Raw genomic sequence first — 19684 nt, 5'->3', positions numbered from 1 at the left:
GTTGGATTGGAAGCTCTCATACACTGGCGTTTGTTAATCAAATCTTTCGTCTCCTTAGACAGATTACCGGTATCCTGTCTATCCTACCACCTACGTCTATAGCGCACTCAGTAATTATATCTCTGAAATTATTGTTCGTTGTTTCTATGGTAATGGCGCTATGCTCTGTTAGAGCTGAATATCTATTCTGTAGCGAGATCCTGAACTCTCCTGCCCTCCCCCTCACCGCTAATTCGTTGATGGGCTTCTTTTTTACTAATCTGCGGCGTTCCTTCTCCAGATTTAGGCTAATTCAGGACCACACCATCCTGTGGTTACTGCATCGCACTTTCCCGATACCTCTAAATCTTGCATAATGACGGGGGTTGAACACGTTATGAAGTCAATTTCACTTTCAGTCTCACCGCTAGGACTTTTCCATATCCATTTCCGGTTCTTCCGTTTGCTGAAGTAGGTATTCGTGATTCTTAACTAATTACGCTCTGCAAACATAACTCTCACAAACACACGCTTTAAATAGCCAAAGTGTTTATTTTTATTTTATTATTATTATTATTAGTGCAGCGGTGGCGTAGCGGTAGAACATCCGCCTCGCATGCGAGAGGACCGAGGCTCAAATCCCGGTGCCGCGCAATTCTCCACCGGATGAAAAAAAAAATCCGCGTGTCAATGGAATTGAATACATACACAGGCTTGGGGTGCGACCTGAACGCACTCCCTCACCAGAACAGGAGTTGGCCACCCTGGTGCAGTAATTGGCCGCAACCTCCTATGATAAGCTCCATAAAACCCCGGCCCTCAGTCACCAGCGGCTGCGGAACAACTGACCACTGCGGCGGTCAGACCTGTGACGCAGCAGGGGGTGCTAAGAAAGCCTGGCTCGGCTGGACAGGCCGCCATTGGAAACTGACCCTGGCAATGCTTAATGCTAGAACCCTAGCTAGTGAAGCTAGTTTAGCAGTGCTGTTAGAGGAACTAGAGGGCATGAAATGGGATGTCATAGGGCTTAGTGAAGTTAGGAGGCCGAATGACGCATATGCGGTACTCTACTACTGAAGGATGGGCATGTACTGTGTTATCGAGGTTTACCAGAGAGGCGACAACTGGGAGTAGGTTTCCTTGTCAATAAGTATATAGCGGGTAATATAGATGAATTCTATAGTATTAATGAGAGGGTTGCAGGCATCGTAATTAGGCCTAATAAGGGGTATAAACTGAAGGTTGTACAGGCCTATGCACCTACATGTAGTTGTGATGACCAGGCAGTTGAAAGCTTCTATGAAGCTGTAGAATCGGCAATGCGAAAAGTAAAGACGCAGTATACTGTACTAATGGGCGATTTCAATGCCAAGGTAGATAAAAAACAGGCAGGAGACAAGGCTGTAGTGACTATGGCATTGGTTCTAGGAATAGCAGGGGGGAGTTACTAGTTGAGTTTGCAGAGCGCAATAACTTACGAATCATGAATACCTTCTTCAGCAAACGGAAGAACCGGAAATGGACATGGAAGAGTCCTAACGGAGAGACTAAAAATGAAGTCGACTTCATAATGTGTTCAACCCCCGCCATTATGCAAGATGTAGAGGTAATCGGCAAAGTGCGATGCAGTGACCACAGGATGGTGAGGTCCCGAATAGCCTAAATCTGAAGACGGAACGCAACAGATTGGTAAGAAAGAAACCCATCAACAATTTAGAGGATCTCACTACACAATAGGTTTTCAGCTCTAATTGAGGATGGCGACATTACCCTAAAGGCAAGGAACAATAATTTCAGAGATATCATTACTGAGTGCGCGGTAGACGTAGGCGGTAGGATAGTTAGAGAGGATACCGGTAAGCTGTCTAAGGAGACAAAAGATTTGATGAAGAAACGCCAGAGTATGAAAGCTTCCAATCCAACAGACCAGATCGAATTGGCCGAGATATCAAAGCTAATCAATAAGCGCAAGGTGGCCGATATAAGGAAGTATAACATGAAGAAAATTGAGCATGCTGTAAAGAACGGGGGAAGCCTTAGAGCAGTAAAGAAGAAATTGGGCATAGGCAAAAACCAGATGTATGCGATAAGGGACAAGGCGGACAAAGTCATCACTAATATGGAAAAGATCGTCAACGTAGCCGAGGAGTTCTATACAGATCTCTACAGTAGCCAAAGTAGTCAGGACCGTAATGAAATTGGCGGTAGGGAAAAACAGTCAGACGTTCCACCAGTTACGAAGGAAGAGGTCAAGAAAGCACTAGAAACTATGAAAACGGGGAAATCAGTTGGAGAGGGTCAGATAACTACAGATTTGCTGAAGCACGGGGGGGGGGGGGGGGGGGGGATATCATGCTAGAAAAACTGGCCACCCTGTATACGCAGTGCTGGTGTCATCGACGGTACCGAAACCATGGAAGAATGCAAACATTATCCTCATTCACAAGAAAGGGGACTCTAAAGACCTTAAAAATTACAGACCAATCAGCTTACTGTCTGTTACGTATAAGGTATTTACTAAGGTAATCGCTAATAGAATCAGGACAACCTTAGACTGCAATCAAGCAAAGGATCAAGCAGGGTTTCGGAAACGGTACTCTACTATCGATCATATCCATACCATCAATCAAGTGATAGAAAAATGCTCGGAATATAACCAGCCCTAATACATAGCATTCTTTGATTACGAAAAAGCATTTGACTCAGTTGAAACCTCGGCGGTGATGCAGGCATTGCGAAATCAGGGGGTTGTCGAGCCGTACGTGAAAGTGCTGGAAGATATCAAAATAACGGCTTGAGAGGCTAGTTGGTGCTGCATCGTATGTAGATATGTGGCGCAAAAACACAAACACAAGAGAAGATACACAACACACGCGCACACTACCAACTGTAATTAGAATTTGAAAACACTTCCTCCTCACCACGTCTCCTCCTCTACACTCAGGCACATTTCATCTTCCTCTTATTCTCAACTTCCTCTTCTTTGCCAAGGGGATAATGGCACTTTCTTCCTCGCAGACTTTAACATCGTCCAAACATGGTATTGAGCAATCTCATCTTCCCCTTCTCTTCTTCCTCTTCTTTATCAGGGGGATAGTGGCACTTTCTTCCTCGCAGACCAAATACCTCTTCCAAACATGACAGTCACAAATTCTCACTGTCTCGTTACCACACACTCTGCTTTGCCCAGTAACTCATACCACGCTGGACAAGCAAATATCACCACATAGTCACATAGTCATACACTAAACACCACCGCCACACATATCCAGTAGGACATGTCCATCCACACCACACAGCTTGTGTCCAAGAATAATGCAAAGCACGAGATTATTATCGGGCCTCAAGCTGTTATTCTTGGCCTTCAGTTGTTATTCTTGGACACAAGCTACGTGGTGTGGATGGACATGTTCTACTGGATATGTGTGGCGGTGGTGTTTAGTGTATGACTATGTGACTATGTGGTGATATTTGCTTGTCCAGCGTGGTATGAGTTACTGGGCAAAGCAGAGTGTGGGGTAACAAGACAGTGAGAATTTGTGACTGTCATGTTTGGAAGAGGTATTTGGTCTGTGAGGAAGAAAGTGCCACTATCCCCCAGATAAAGAAGAGGAAGAAGAGAAGAAGAGGAAGACGAGATTGGTCAATACCATGTTTGGACGATGTTAAAGTCTCCGAGGAAGAGAGTGTCATTATCCCCTTCGCAAAGAAGAGGAAGATGAGAAGAAGAGGTAGATGAAATGCGTCTGAGTGTAGAAGAGGAGGCGTGGTGAAGAGGAAGTGTTTTCAAATTCTACTTATAGTTGGTAGTGTGCGCGTGTGTTGTGTATCTTCTCTTTTATTTGTGTTTTTTGCGCACATATCTGAATACGATGCTGGAAGATATATATAGTGGCTGCACAGCAACCATATTTCTGCATAAAGAAAGTAACAAAATTCCCATAAAGGTGTTAGGCAAAGAGACACAATCTCCCCAGTACTATTCACAGCTTGCTTAGAGGAAGTATTCAGAGATTTGGAACGGGAGCAGTTAGGGATAAGGGTAGATGAAGAATACCTCAGTAATCTGCGATTTGCTGATGACATTGCCTTGTTAAGCAACTCGGGGGATCCACTGCAAATTATGATTGATGACCTAGACAGGAAAAGTAGAAAGGCAAGCTTGAAAATCATTATGCAGAAGACTAAGAATGTTCAACAGCCTCGGGAAGGAACAGCAGTTTACATTAGGTAGCGAAATACTGGAAATAGTAGGCGAATATGTCTACTTAGGACAGGTAGTAATCGCAGATCCGGACCATGAAAAGCAAATAACAAGAAGAATAAAATTGGGATGGAGTGCATTTGGCACGCACTCGCAGATTATGACTAGCAGCTTACCGGTATCGCTCAAGAGGAAAGTATACAACAGTTGCATCTTGCCTGTACTCACCTATGGGGCTGAAACGTGGAGGCTAACGAAGAGAATTCTACTTAAGTTGAGGACAACCCAGAGGGCTATGGAACGAAAAATGGTAGGGGTAACATTAAGAGATAGAAAGCGTGCAGAGTGGGTCAGAGAAATAACTCAAGTTACCGACATTCTAGTAGAAATTAAGAAGAAGAAATGGACATGGGCAGGACATGTAGTGCGAAGAGAGGATAACCGATGGTTGCTGAGGGTAACAAACTGGATTCCAAGGGAAGGAAAGCGTAGCAGGGGGCGGCAGAAAGTTAGGTGGGCGGATGAGATAAAGAAGTTCGCAGGGGTCAAATGGATGCAGCTAGCACAGAACCGGGTTAAGTGGAGAAATATGGGAGAGGCCTTCGCCCTGCAGTGGGTATAATCAGGCTGATGATAATGATTATTATTATTATTATTTATTAATAATAATAATAAAATAAAAATAAACACTTTGGCTATTTAACTTAACTCTCTCACACACACGCTTTAAAGAGCCAAAGTGTTTAAAGTTGTGTTCTGTGCTAACATCATAATCTTGCATGCTTGCTTTATCAATACAAAAATATCCAGTTTGCCGGCCCTGCTTCTGCCAGCATGTGCACAGTTGATAAATTATACACCATTCATTCTACGCATTCCATACCAACAAAGCAGTTCAGAAATATATGGTAAATACATGTGTTTTAGTTTGCCTCGTAGTTGGTATTTGATGCAAATATTCACATGTCACCGTGCTATACAATACGAAAATGCATGATGAAAAATTTACCCTACCCTTCCTGGAAGAACAGTCGTCTTCACAGCACGTGATTGTAACAACGTTCAACAATACCAACCACAGCGGATGTCGCCTACTGTAATAGCCAGCACGATCAGCAGAAGAGGTGGGTTCATGGAACTGGAGCTCCACGGAGGCAAGTCTCTCGTCTCACGAAGGGGCGGACAGCCAGTAGAAATCAGATGCACAGACTACAAAAGCCGCGAAGAACAGTCATGACTTTAGCCGATAAGCCAACACGCCGAGAATTTACAGTGCTAGGCTACGCAGGCGACTAATTCAAAACCCGCGAAGTCTTAACGGTTGCAGCTATTCGCGCGAGGACGAAGCCACGCCGTCGGTGTGAGGGGAAAATGTAGGGGTGAGGGAGAAGTCCTCCTCCCATGTCTGACGCTTTCGTCCCCGTCTGTAAGAAGGTGACGCGAAAGTGCTGCTGAGTTTCCGCGGCCTGACCTCTTCACAAGAGTAGCGCTCAAAGAACGCAGTTTACTGAGGATGACCCAGGTGTTGTAACTGATGCAATTCGTTTAGGCTGTAGTCGTTTTAAGTAACTCCGTTTATTTACAGCAAAACATATAATGAACTAAATACGACTTCTTTACGAGGGCGCTCGGAAAGAGGCATGCTCATCGATGGGGCTCCCTGTTCCTTCTGCCCGCATTCTTTTTCCCTCCGGTCGGAGCGGGTCCACTTCACCCGGCCTTGGCCCGTCTCCCACGGCATCCAGCAGAGGATCACCCGGGGAGGAGATGTCGCTAATAAATAACTGAAAGCCGTCTGTTTAATGCCAGACGAAACACTTTTAAACAAAGGGAGAGTACACGGGTCGAGGGTGCTAGAAAGCGAGAAAAACGCAAGTTTCAACACTGCCCCGCCGAATGAACTCGCTCATTCTACGTTTTCGAAGACATCTAATGGGTACAGTGAACGGGGCATCGTATCGTCTTCCTCTGCGACACGGTGTAAGGCTCTGCGACATCACAAGAGCGAACCTTGCCCAGGATTTATAGCAGCGATAATGCCGCTCTTCCAGAGCAATCGCGGGCGGTTTCTCGGACCAAAACCTCTCCTACTCGAGGATTCGCGGAATTGGTCTGCTTAGAGGCGCACGCGAGCGCAGCTGCCCCAAGTATTCTCTGTGCCATACCTGCCAAAAAAGTTCAACATCTGACCTCTTTTCTTCCAGAGCGCACGCAGCCAAGCAGGGGACGTTTCGATGGCTCGTGTTACGGGCGCAGGCAGACTAGTTAAGCGTCTAACTGTTAAGAAGCTAGCCGGTGTCAGTGGGACGCCGTTTTTAGGGTCCTCGTAAGTGTAGGTTAGGGGTCTGAAATGTATCACTGCCTTTACTTCAGCCAAAACAGTTGACAGCTCAATAGCGTCTAGGCAGTGAGGTCCGATCGTTTTCCTCAGCGCGGTTTTCACGCTACGGACTGGCCTCTCGTAGAACCCGCACCACCACCGCGCGTGCTCAGCGATAAATGTCCATTCTATGCCTTCTATTCGATTCGCAGGAGCTTCCACGAAATGCCCACATTTTTCTAGGTTCGTTTAAACGAAAGAGCGTTGTCGGAGTAAATAATTCGGCACAAGCCCCCTTCGCGACACAAATCGCCGGAACCTGAATTAGTCGCTCAGTACTCATGTCCACAACAAGTTGGAGATGCACGGCTTACGTCATAGCACAGGTAAGCAGCACAATATAGGACTGAAGCGTCCGACTGCCCTTCCTCACCTTGATGGGTTCGGCAAATCAAGGCCCACTACCTGAAACGGGTCCACTTGAGACGTTCGATCAGGTGGAAGGAGCCCAGTCGGTGCATTGAAATGAGAAGCACTATGCCGCTTACACATCACACACGCCCTCACCGCAATTTTCACGAGCTGACGGCCGCACACAATCCAGTACTTATCTCGAAGCTGCACGAGGGTGTTCCTAGCGCATGCGTGGAGCAGCTGTCGATGGACTTGGTGCACCAACAGAGATGTGTATCGATGTTGGGGAAGCACAATTGTGGTCATTCGTCGAGCGTTGTGTTGGCTGAGCAGATCCTCCCTTGAATTCGTTTCTTTCAGTCCCGAGGGTGAATTGTTTTCAAGGGCGAGTCAGTCGGAATGCAGTTGTCTTTGTGCGCTCGAGATCTTCAGCGCACGCTGACTTCCAAGCCCTTTTCACCAAAATGTGTTTGCTCTTTCAGCGGTTAAAGGGCCTAATGTTTTGTCAGCCGTCCTTAAATTTCACACAAATTGAACTTTTTCAGATCCAAGAACTCCTCTTGATCACAGATGGAATTTATTACATCAGCATCTCCTTTCTGCTCGAGTTTCTCAGCGGTGATAATGCTCAGCTTTTCTTCGGCTGTCCATTTCTCAGCGCCGCCTGTAATTAGCACGACTGCTTGGTTACATGTGACTTCTTTGCAGGGGAATGAAGCCTGCCCCTGCACTGCGCAGCCAATAACTGTTTCAACTGCCGTTAATCTGCAATCCAGTTTCGTAACCTTTTTAGTTAAAAACTCCCAAAAGTGATAAAAGCCCACTACCACATCGATCACTGCGGTACTGGGATAGTGGCATTTTTCACCCGATAGGAAAGAAAGCTCCTGCAAAGTTTTCCTAACTCGTTCATCCGGAGAAGGAATGGCCTGTTCGCATATAATAGGTGTTCAGAAGACTTCGAATTTGAAATGAGTTATAGAAGCTTCCTTTGCCAATAGACATACCTCGACGCACCGGTATGTGCGCTGTTCGTACGGTCCTCCGAAGACTCCAATCGACAGTATCCATGTTCCGAGCTATTTTCAGCCAATTTTTTGAAGCAGTCTTCTGTTACGAATGTTCTCTGATTTCCGCTGTCAAAGAAAACTCGAGACACCTTTCTTGATTTACTTCCCTTGTTCGGGGCTGTCACGGTTGGCATTAGGACGGTGCGATGAGTGGGGTCTTCTTATCCTGAAGCATGCAGGTTTATTGGCTGCACCCCATTCGTTGGCCGACTGTGCGTTCTCGGCTTCGTTGATTGCAGGGTCACATAAATATGTAGCATGTCTGCGCTTGCACGTTTTGCAGCTGATACGCACTCTGCATTGCCTCAAACGATGTCGTTGCTTCGTGCAACGAAAGCATCCACCTTTCGATGTTAACATCGCTTTTCTTTCTTTGACTCACATCTTCGATTGGCACTCTTAGCTGTCATTACCTTTCGCTTCACAGAATACGCATTCTATGCTTGATGCTGCATCATGCAGGGTTGATACGGAAGAAGGGTGAAAGTTCCCTCGTTGGTTCCATTCTTTGTGCCCATCAAAATGAGAAGTAGGCTTACCATGCGTGTGGTCGGGCCTATCCTCCAGCGTCCTCTCGCGGCTCTGCAGCTCGACGACGGCGAGGTTGTTCACCCAGAATCATCGCCCATCGTTGACGCCGTTACCTTGTGGGCCTCAGAAAATGTGCAATGAAAGTCCAGGATCAACTCCTTCGGAAGATCTTGGAGAAGGACGGGACACAGCATCGCCTTCTAGCCACCTTCCTCGATGTCTAGAGCCTTGAGTCCCCGCATGTGAACTTTCTCTTCATCATATAGCCGCCGCAAGGCGACCACATTCTTCGCAGAAAACATGCCGATTACGGCGAGTGTTCTCAACCATGCACTTAGTGCGAAGCAAGTCCTTGTACAACCTCGTCTACCGCCACCATTCACTCTTGAGAATTTTATATATTCTCCTGTTGTGCCCCGTAGAAAGCCGAAGCCAGCCACAAAGTACTTGTAAATCCAGATGGCAGGTATCATAACGACAATGCCACGACGCAGTGTGGGATCGGCAGATACGGCAATGATGGGAGACTATTGCTGGATTAGACAGAGCGATTTTTCGACAAAACATAGAAGCCAATGTACAAAAAATGAACTGTAGAAGAACGGCTGATCGGGCGAGTTGGTGAACGATCACGCAACAAAAACGTGACAGAGAGGAGAAATGGACAACGACGGCGCAGAACTGACAGCTGATTTAATGCAAGAACGGAAGACTGTATTGTTACGGACGAGCAAGGAAGAAGAAGGGGGCAGTGGCGCAGACAGGAGCGCTCGCGCTAGGCTCGCTAACATTTCATTAAACGTCATCTCACTGTCATCGGACATCTTCTTTCTGTCCTCTGTTCTCCTGTTTTTATCGGCTTGGCGCCACGTAAGATTCGTTTGGAGGTGCGGGATACGTCATCACCACCCCTTATCCTGGTCCGGAGCTTCAGCGCCCTGCGAGTTCTTGCGCCGTCGGCTGAAGATAAGGAGGCATCGCATGGCTGTTCCCCAGCCTACCGGACCCAGAAAGGCCTGACGAATGAGAAGCTGACCCGAGGCGTCACATATGACCACAAGACACAAGAAGACCCGAACGACCATATGTGACCCCACTAACAAGATGTGCCGACCAAAGCCCTATGACCCAAGACACCGCTACACTTGAAGACATCCTTCCCTGCCTATGCCATGGTCGCCGCGTGCCTTGGTCGCCGCCATCGAGTCGTGATAACGCGTCGCCAGAGAGTGTAGGTCCTGGGCCAAGGTGCATCGGGAATCATCGTGCCGGCAAGCCGTTGTATTCTTCCTTCTTCCTCTTCTTCAAAATCTAGACACGCCCTTCGTCATGCCATGGAATCATCAACATCGATAAACGTCTTCGTCCGGTGGCCCCGGGTCATGTTACGGACGAGGAAGAAGCGGGCAGTGGCGCAGGCCGGAGCACTCGCGCTAAGCCCGCCAACAATTAAACGGCATCTCACTGTCACCGAACATCTCTCTGTCCTCTGTTCTCCTGTGTTCATCGGTTTGCCGCCACATGCCAATATATATAAACACACTCGGTGGACGCACATTCGCATAGTCAAATATGAAAAAATAAAATAAAAGCACATGTAAAACGCCCCCCATCACACGCACGTGGTAAAACCTGCCGACGCATTATCCATTGTGCAGCATGGTCATCTCTTTTCCTGTGAACGCAACGGACGTTTTATTCACACAAACATTTTGCTTCCTGTTCATTTGAAAAGCCTCGGCGATTTCTCGAGTAGTCTGGTCATTGTAAAGAAATAGTATATTGGTTTCAAGAAAGATAGGTACAGACTCACACGCGTTCCAATGTTTTGCCAAGTTAGTTTCATTCTTTTTTAAAGACTGTGCATGCTCCATCAGCGTAATGTTTATGCAACGGCCTGTACGGCCACAGGACAATAGAATTGGATACACTACACCCATCCTACAACTAATGAAACTCTTGATGTGATTGACCTGGTATCTTTTCTTGTGCCCCCCAGCTTTCTTTGAACTGCTGCCCCTACCTTGCCAATCTTATTAGGGGCGGAAATCAACACCTGTACACCATGTTTGGCCCGTACTTTTTAAACCGACATGACAATACATGTATATAAGGCACGACTGCAATTTTATTTCTTTCATTTCTTCTTTCTAGCTGTCCGGAATACTTCAGAGCACGCAGAACTTTATTGGCACTAGCAACAAGCACTGGGTCTGGATAAGCAGCCTCCCTAAATCTGTTAGCTTGGATTTCAAGGCTGTTAAACATTTGATGAGCACAAGACTTATTATAATGACGGTGAGTGAGATTGAGAACGTCTGCACTGCTCAACAGGTAAGCTCGTGCGATATATCTTCGAGGATGTTTAAACATCTGATGAAGTTCGAGATTGGACCATGCCGTACGTCCTTTCCTACATAATGTGTGTCTTGAGGGTATTGTTGATTAGCAACAGCCTTGCAATATTAACCTGAAGGAAAAGCTGGTTTTGTAGTCGAATAAAAATAAATTCAATCAGTAGAATGTCGGAGGAGGAGGAGGTGAAAAGAAGGGCGGAAGGCAGGGATGTTAACCAGAAAGAATGAATTCCAGTTGGGTACCCTGCACTGGGTAAGGAAAATGGGGGAATAAAGGGGAAGGGTAGAAGAGGAGAGGAGGTGAGAAAGTCACAGTCTGTCAATCAGGCTAGTCTCTCTTAAAAAGCGAAGATGTGTCTTGTAGGCTTTGAACGCAGATGACTTTTGTGGCCATGGCCCCAAGATCTTCTCTTCCGTTAAAGGGTGAGCGTCCAAACGATCCAATGCAGTATGCAGCGCATGTCGTTCAGTTGCAAAAACAGGGCAATCACAAAGGAAGGGCTCAATCGTTTCATCAACGCCAAACTGTTCTCAAGCAGGGCTGTCAGCTATCCCAATCAGGAAGGCGTATTTGTTTCCGAAAGCAACGCCAAGCCATAGGCGGCAAGTTAACGTTGTTTCACAACGTGCTGTGTGGTGGGGAATACGCAGGCGCAGCACGGGGTCCAATGCCTTGAGGCGACGGTTGGAGAATTCTCCGGTGTTCCACGCTGAATGTATCAGCTCCACAGCCAATCAGCGAAGCCCGCTCGCTGCTTCGGCTCTCGTTAATGGAATTTGGACTGGAAGTCCATCGTTGTGGGCAGAATGGGCAGCATCGTCCGCCTGGTTATTTCCTGCAATGACACAGTGTCGTGGCAACCACTGGTAGAGGATGTCATGGCCTTTGGATATTTCGGCGTGGTGTAGCGTGCGGATCTCTGCAATTAGTTGTCAATTTGAGCCGTGGCGTAGTGCCGCTTGCTTGTCTTAAAGCGGTGCTTTAGAGTCAGTGAAAACTGACCATTCTTGGAGGAGTTCCTGGCGATGTATTCGACTGTAGCCCTAGGGCAGCTAGTTCCGCGCCAGTCGAAGAGGTGAGATGTGTAGTCTTTAGCTTTATCAAGACGGACCTTGCCGGTACTAGCACTGATCCCGCGGAGCTGGCTGACGTAACTGAGCCACCCGTGTACACTACACATGTATTCGGCGATTGTGCTTAGAGTGGAGGTGATCCAGCGTCATTTGTTACAGGGCAAGCACTGGTACCCCAGCTTTGTTCTTTATGCCAGGAATTGATAGGTGAATCTGAGGTTCATGTAGGCGCCACATGGGTGCGCACGGTCTTTAAGCAGGGGTGAAATGCGAGGGAAGATAAGTGCAGTGAGCTTCAATGGTTTTGGAAAAGGCAGTGCATGGTCTTGTTGCTGGGAGATTTGCCAGGTGGTGATTGGGAACTCGTGCGAGGTGTCTAATGTGTGTTCTCATGGTCTCCATAGCAACATAGGTAGTGACAGGATGTTCAACGGCTAGAAGAACAGCTGCTGCCGTTGAGGTGCATTTAGGCAAGCCGAGGCGGATGAGGAGAACTTACGCCTCCACATTTTGAAGAGTCCGAATGTTCGTCTTCATGATGTTGAATATCGGAAGGCTGTACCGCATGTACCCCATAAATAATGATCGAGAATGTAGCATCAAGTGCACTGATGCGCCCCATGACTTTCCTCAGAGGAAGGAGAGAACATGGACAATTGCAAGTAGTCTCTTTTCATGTCATTCAGAGGTGGGCTCCACGAGAGCTTCCTGTAGATGACAATTCCCAAGAAGCGACGGCTTTTTTCATAGGGAATGGCTTTCCCTTTTATAGATATTGTATAGTGTGGCATTGGGTTTCGTGTGAAGGCCACAAGAGAGCATTTCTCACTTGAAACGCTAAAGCTATGCAAATATAGGTAAGGGTCACGATTGATGCTACCCTTTGAAGTCTCGCACGGACTTGGGGACGATTCACGCTTGACGCCCAAATGCAGATATCATCAGCATAGATGGACATCTGAGCAGATTGTTGCAGCAAATCGACCAGGCCGATGAGAGCAAGGTTGAACAGGGTTGGGCTCAACACCTCACCCTATGTGACTCCGCATGAGCAACGGTGTAAAGAGGATGGATAAAAAGCGACCTCTGTGATAAATAGCTGCGTATCCAGCTGAACATACGCCTCTAATCTCAGCGGCTTGCAATACTTCCATAATAATCTGATGTGTAACGTTGTCGTAGGCGCCCTGAATGTTCAAAAACAACGCCGCAGTCAATCGTTTCAAATTTTTTTGCACCTGAACGGATGTGACCAGGTCAATCAAGTTGTCGATAGACGAACGGCCGCGTCGAAAACCGGACATAAAGCCTGGATACACTTGGTATTTCTCTAAGTGCCACTCAATACGCGTGAGCAGCATTCGTTCCATAACTTTGCCGACACAGCTGGCAAGTGGTATTGGACGATGAACGCTCGAGAGGTGATTTCCCAGGTTTCAGTAGTGGAATCAGTCGGCTGGTCTTCCGGTCATTGGGAACTGTACCGTCGCACCATGACGTGTTGTAAAGGTCCAAAAGAGCCAGACGAGCTCCAGGCCAAGGTTGGTATGCGCGGCGTACGTCACACCATCGGGCTCCGGCGATGACGACCGTCTGCAACAAGCTAGCGTGGCGTCGCGTTCTCCATACGGGAATCCCTCGATGGTGAAACATCACAGCAATACTGCAGTAATACGGAAAGTTGAGCTAGTTGGTACATGATTGCAAATTACGAGCGCTGCGACGGAGAACAACAACGAGAGAGTAATGACAAGGACAGGCGCTACTTTCAACTGAACGTTTATTCGAAGAACACAGATTAAATACTCGCAGAAGACAACCAAAGGCACACGCGCTTCACAGATTTTTCCTAGGTATCCAGATATAAAATCTCACAATCTTGGATGCTTACAGATGGTGAGCTCAAGCACGTGTCACTGTTCTTATGGATGTGATGTGACTCTGACAGTTCTCTAGTCATTTGGTCTTTGTGTCTAAACTTAATCTTGGTTTTGTTAAAAAGCGGTTGACATTTTTTCCTGCTAGGCAAGCAAAACACTGATTTGCTCCAGTAGCCTCGTAAGCGCACAGGAATACTCGGAGCGAAATACTCAAGGGCGATCTAGGGTATACATTTTACCGTAGTGAAAACGCCTTGCAAGATGCCTTCTGCGGTGTTGGAAAGAGAAATGATCTAGTGTTGAGGGATGCCTAAGTACGCAAGCTGAGCCAACGTTCTTGCCCTCGAGCCAACGTTTTGTCAACGTACTTGTCTTAGTCTGGGCAAGTCCCCTTGTGAAAACCAGCTCGGTTTGCGATCTGCCGCTCCACCTAAGCCCTTCTTCCGTGCCTCTAACATACTGTGTAGGTATCTCTCGTTATACCCTGGATTCCTTGCAGGCCTTGTTAGATATCTGCCATACGCTGCTCAAGACCAGCGTTTTGGCTGAACTAACCATCATCATCATCAGCCTGACTATACCCACTGCAGGGCGAAGGCCTCTCCCATATTTCTCCACATAACCCGGTTCTGTGCTAGCTGCATCCACTTGACCCCTGCGAACTTCCTATAACCTCATCCGCCCACCTAACTTTCTGCCGCCCCCTGCTACGCTTTCCTTCCCTTGGCATCCAGTTTGTTACCCTAAGCGACCATCGGTTATCCTCTCTTCGCACTACATGTCCTGCCCATGTCCATTTTTATTAATTTCCACTAGAATGTCAGTAACTTGAGTTATTTCTCTGAGCCACTCTGCACGCTTGCTATCTCTTAATGTTACCCCTACCATTTTTGGTTCCATAGCCCTCTGAGTTGTCCTAAACATAAGTAGAACCCTGTTGGTTAGCCTCCATCTTTCAGCCCCATAGGTGAGTACAGGTAATATGCAACTGTTGTCTACTTTCCTCCTGAGCGATACCGGTAAGCTGCTAGTCATCATCTGCGAGTGCTTACCAAACGCGTTCCATCCCAATCTTATTGTTATTTCCTTTTCATGGTCCGCATCTGCGGTTACTACCTGTCCTAAGTAGACATATTCGCCTACTACTTTCAGTGCTTCGCTACCTAATGTAAACTGCTTTTCCTTCCCGTGGCTGTTGAAGATTATCTTAGTCTTCTGCATTTTGATTTTTAAGCCGACCTTTTTACTTTTCCTGTCTAGGTCATCAATCATTATTTGCAGTTCATCCCCTGAGTTACTTAGCAAGGCGATGTCGTCAGCAAATCGCAAATTACTGAGGTATTCTCCATCTACCCTTATTCCTAACTGCTCCCATTCCAACTCTCTGAATACTTCCTGTAAGCAAGCTGTTAGTATTACTGGGGAGATCGTGTCTACTTGCCTAACACCTTTCTTTCTGCGAATTTTGTTACTTTCTTTATGCAGAACTAGGGTTGCTGTGCAGCCACTATATATATCTTCCAACACTTTCACGTACGGCTCGTCTACCCCTGATTTCGCAATGTCTGCATCACTGCCGAGGTTTCAACTGAGTCAAATGCTTTTTCGTAATCAATGAATGCTATGTATAAGGGCTGGTTACATTCCGAGCATTTTTCTATCACCTGGTTGGTGGTATGGATATGATCGATAGTAGAGTGCCGTTTCCGAAAACCTGCTAAAATGGCGAAAATTGAGCCTAGTTGGTTATTCATATTCGTTTCACCGCGCTAACACATTGGACGACAGAAAAGACAAACACCACGGAGCGCGAACTAGCAACTGGTTTTAATGGTTGAAACGGAAGACATTTTATACACAAAACGTGATCGTCATCAAACAAACATAAGCAACGAGGAAACATGAGGTGTTTGTGGTTGTCCGTGGTGTTTGTCTTTTCTGTCGTCCAATGTGTTAGCGCGGTGAAACCAACCGAAAACCTGCTTGATCCTTTGCTTCATTGCAGTTTAAGGTTGTCGTGATTCTATTAGCGATTACCTTAGTAAATACCTTATACGTGGCTGGATAAACACCCGCTTGAGAGTAGGTGAAAAGGTGGCGAGTGACTGCGTACAGGATTTTGAATTTAATGTTCCATGCATGCTGCGAGGTGCATGCGTTACGCGATGATATTGTGGGCTTAAGATTAGTCGGGGCAGCATGTATTATTTTATAAATTTGACGGCCCTTGCGATCTCAACTATTTAATGAAGGATTTAAGAGCGTTTTTAATTGATACTTCTCCGGCGACATTGTTAATTAGCTGTGTTTCTGTCTTAGATGGCATGTTTCACATGGTTGTACTGGTAACTCCTTCCGAAGTCCGTCCAAATGGTTCCGTTGATAGTTGACTTCAATAGCAATGGTTGTAAAAGGTAGTGAAGGGTCTTCATGATGATTCTTACATTAGAATTCCGGTCAGGTAACAGAAGTTCCTAAAATTATTTTAGACGTGTCTAATGATGACGACAAACTGCTCATAGCTGATAGTGTATTAACCTGTTCCGAGCAAGAAATCTTGAGACATTTGCATAGGCTAGCTAGCACACATAATAGACTGTAAATACAGGCAGATGGCCTGCATTGCCTTGGATTGTAGAAACATTTGACTGAAGCAAAGTGGATTGAAAATCAACGAAATCTATTACATATTCAAAAACCAGTGCGAGCCTATACTCAACTGCTTTGAACTCGGCTGTTATTCCTTTTAACACGGATATTTTTCCGGCATTGGGTGCAGAGCACAGTGTATCATCGACACAATCATCGTCTCTCGAAAGGTGGCATAGCTTCGTACTGCAACCAAATGAGCAAACACCTCTCACAAATATTACGTTTTGGTATCTTTGCCGAACCAAAAATTAAGGGGCACTAAAGGTTTCTATTAAAGTAGATAACAGCACTTTTAAAATAACCTTTCTATTACGATATTTATTTTTTGTTGTAGTTGTTTTTGCAGATAGGAAGGATCTGTGCCAACTCTTTACTGAATACCTACATTTCCAGACTACAGCATAGACCTGAATGTAAATACATGACCTGTTCAAATTAATATCGAAAATTAGCCTCAAACTTGACTAGCAGATTGAAAATCAACAGGAAGCAAAGTAACATGGTGACACGACCCTATACGCTACACAAAGAACCGCTGCGCCAATAACTAATAGAAATTACGTTCTAGTAACCGAAATGGTTTCCTAGGGTCGAGAAATCTTATTTTATATGTTTGTGACACAATGAATTTCATGACACAAGCAGAACGAGAACGCCGATGTCTGCCTTTCTGCTACACCGGCAACAACGTTCACAAATGAAAGTGTTCTTATATTTTTTATACTTAATTCTACCGGAGAAATATTCTTTGTATTACATTCAATATGCAGGACCACTTTGTGCTAGTCCAACTTAGTTTTATAATGTTAAAACAGCGCTAGAAACACGGACAGATAGTTCTTTCCTGGGCATACCCTTGATCCCTTGCAGGTTTTGTTAGAGGTCTGCCACAAATCGCCTAACAATACACATAGATTTATAAGTTGTCTTTTGTATGACGAATAAAAGCAGAGAGCTGCACGCTAATTAGGTAAATGGTAGCAGATACTCATCGAGAGCTGCTAAAAGCAGCCGTTCGAGAAAGTTACGCTGCGAAGAACAGCGCCACTTTTCTACTGGGTCACCACACCGAAAGGAGGTCTACCCCGTATAAAGGAGACTCAGCCTGTTCTCCCTCCGCCTTCTGGTGTCTCCTAATTATGAATTATATCTGCACCGCTTAAATAAGACTAAACATTTCAAAATATAAAATGTGCATGCCAATGTGGTGGAGTTCTTACGCGGTGATGTTCTCCGACACCGTGTTCGAAGCGCTGCAATTAGGCGCTTTTCAAGGTGCTTGTATGCCTCCCTAATGAACCTATACAGCAAGATATTCATTGATAGCAGCTAGCTCAGTCCTCACCGGAGAATGTGCATACAGTATATCCGGATCGCACTTTGCATTCTTGTATAAGTACTCACTGTTGAGCAGCGTAAAAGAAGACACGGAAGGTCAGTCCACGGTATAACGGTGGCTTGAGCTGTCCGCTTATAGCACTGCTGAGTGTTCGGCCATGCTGTGGGCAGGAATAAACATAACACAGAACATTAAACATGATATCTGGCGGGATAAAAGCTTTCATGTACAAGCGCATTTTCTCCTGGATCAACGATGGCATCTGTTTAAAATTCCATGTCACAACCGGCTGCGCTATAGAGAGCGTATTTGCTGAAAACGTGTGTCAATACGAAAGTTCCGAAATCACTTATTAGCATACATCTTTCTTAAAACCAGTGTTTCCCTTAATTCTCGTAGTTGGCGGACTGTGAATAGCACGAAAATTATTTGCCATTTCCTTGAGTGGACATGAGCTTTAAGCAATCCCCGCTTACAATAATTTATTCCCTGACTGCAGCGAGGGCCCCAGACGTTCCCTTTCCCTTGAAGGATGTCATAAGTGTAAACGAGACGAGCAGCAGGGAACGAAAAACCGTTTATTCAGCAATGCAGCCATATTAAAGGACGCGTACAATAGGCGATCTGCGCAGGAAACATGCGTGGTTGTTATCACAAGCATAGCATTGCGCTCCATTACCCCCCCCCCCCCCCCATCTTCTCTTCTCTGTAAAGAAAAAAAAACAAAAAATAGAACAGTATTACGAACTGGAAACTAGACTTTTTTCGCTACGTTTTACGTTCTGCCAGTGAGTAACGCTGCTGCTCTCGGCGTATGCGTTCACTTCTTCGAAGGACGCCGTGAAGTGTGTCCGTAGGCGGGCTGGGGGCTCTGTTTGGTATGCAGAGACCGGCGCCACGGCTTCTGTGACCCTCAGATGCTTTCTCGTGCGGCGGAACTGCTGTCCGCTGTCTATAGCCGCGACGTACAATCGCTTTGGCCAGGCAGGGCCAACCACTATAGCCGGAGCACACGTTCTCCTGTGTGTGTCGTACACAAGCAGCCGGTTTCCAATGTGAAGGTCTGGTAGACTGCGTTCTGTTCTATTGTAGCAGCAGCACTGCTTGTTTCGTATTTCTTGCAGTCGCTGTCGAACCGCGTCAGGGGGGACCGTCTTTGGCTCCAGGTGACAACTGAGAACCGGAAGTTGTGTTCTGGTGTGACACCCCATTAGCCTTTGAGCTGGGATTCGCAGATGTTCGTCCCTCGGAGTGTTCCTCCATTCCAACAAGGCATTGTAAAATTCTAGGGATGGAAACGGACACTTGTTAAGCAGCTTTTTAGCTTCTTTAACGGTGCGTTCTGCCAACCCGTTGTCCCGCGTGTAGTATGGGCTCGATGTGATGTCTGAACGCTTGCACTGCTGAAGGGAGGGCCGTTACCAGTACACACCTTGGCTGGGATGCGTCGCGAAGATTTATGCTCTTGCCTCGATAACCTCACCAGCGGTGATCCGATTGAGCTTGCGAACCTCGAAGAAAAAAAGACTAAGCATCTGCTAGTTTGAAGTATTCGTTGCCTTCGTGGTGGAAAAGGTCGCCACTCACCATTTGACACGGCAAATTGGGTAACTCGTGGCTAAGCGGGGGTAGTTTACATTCCTTTTCGTACTTATCGCAAACAATGCACGAGTTCGCTGCAACTGCAATTTCAGCGTTCATATTTGACCAGTACCTGTCTCGCTCTCGCCTTCATTTTATCTTCGCCACAATGTGCAACTTGCAGCAGGCCCAGGACTTCTCTGCACTTGGCTGGATAAGCTTGTTGTTTCTGAGAAGTAGCCCATCTTCGACGTGCAACTCGTCGCGGTAGCGCCAGTATGTC

At 46.4% G+C, this 19684-nt stretch overlaps 1 protein-coding gene across 1 annotated transcript in view; it reads right to left on the bottom strand.

The window, feature by feature from the left end:
- Positions 1 to 17881: 17881 nt before the first annotated feature.
- The window catches only part of LOC146210079 (uncharacterized), a 30755-nt gene continuing 28952 nt past the window's right edge, over positions 17882 to 19684 (bottom strand). Inside the window, exons 3-4 of the mRNA XM_084581772.1 lie at positions 18600 to 19220; positions 17882 to 17980 (exon numbers count right to left, since the gene is read on the bottom strand). Coding sequence (XP_084437898.1) covers positions 17882 to 17980; positions 18600 to 19220 — 720 coding nt within the window. The remainder of the gene's footprint in view (positions 17981 to 18599; positions 19221 to 19684) is intronic.

The sequence above is a fragment of the Amblyomma maculatum genome, chromosome 1, assembly GCF_055883805.1.
Source record: "Amblyomma maculatum isolate TAMU_Amacu chromosome 1, ASM5588380v1, whole genome shotgun sequence".
NCBI lineage: Eukaryota > Metazoa > Arthropoda > Arachnida > Ixodida > Ixodidae > Amblyomma > Amblyomma maculatum.
The sequence above is the reverse complement of the archived record's forward strand: the minus strand, read 5'-3'. Positions and strand labels throughout refer to the sequence as shown.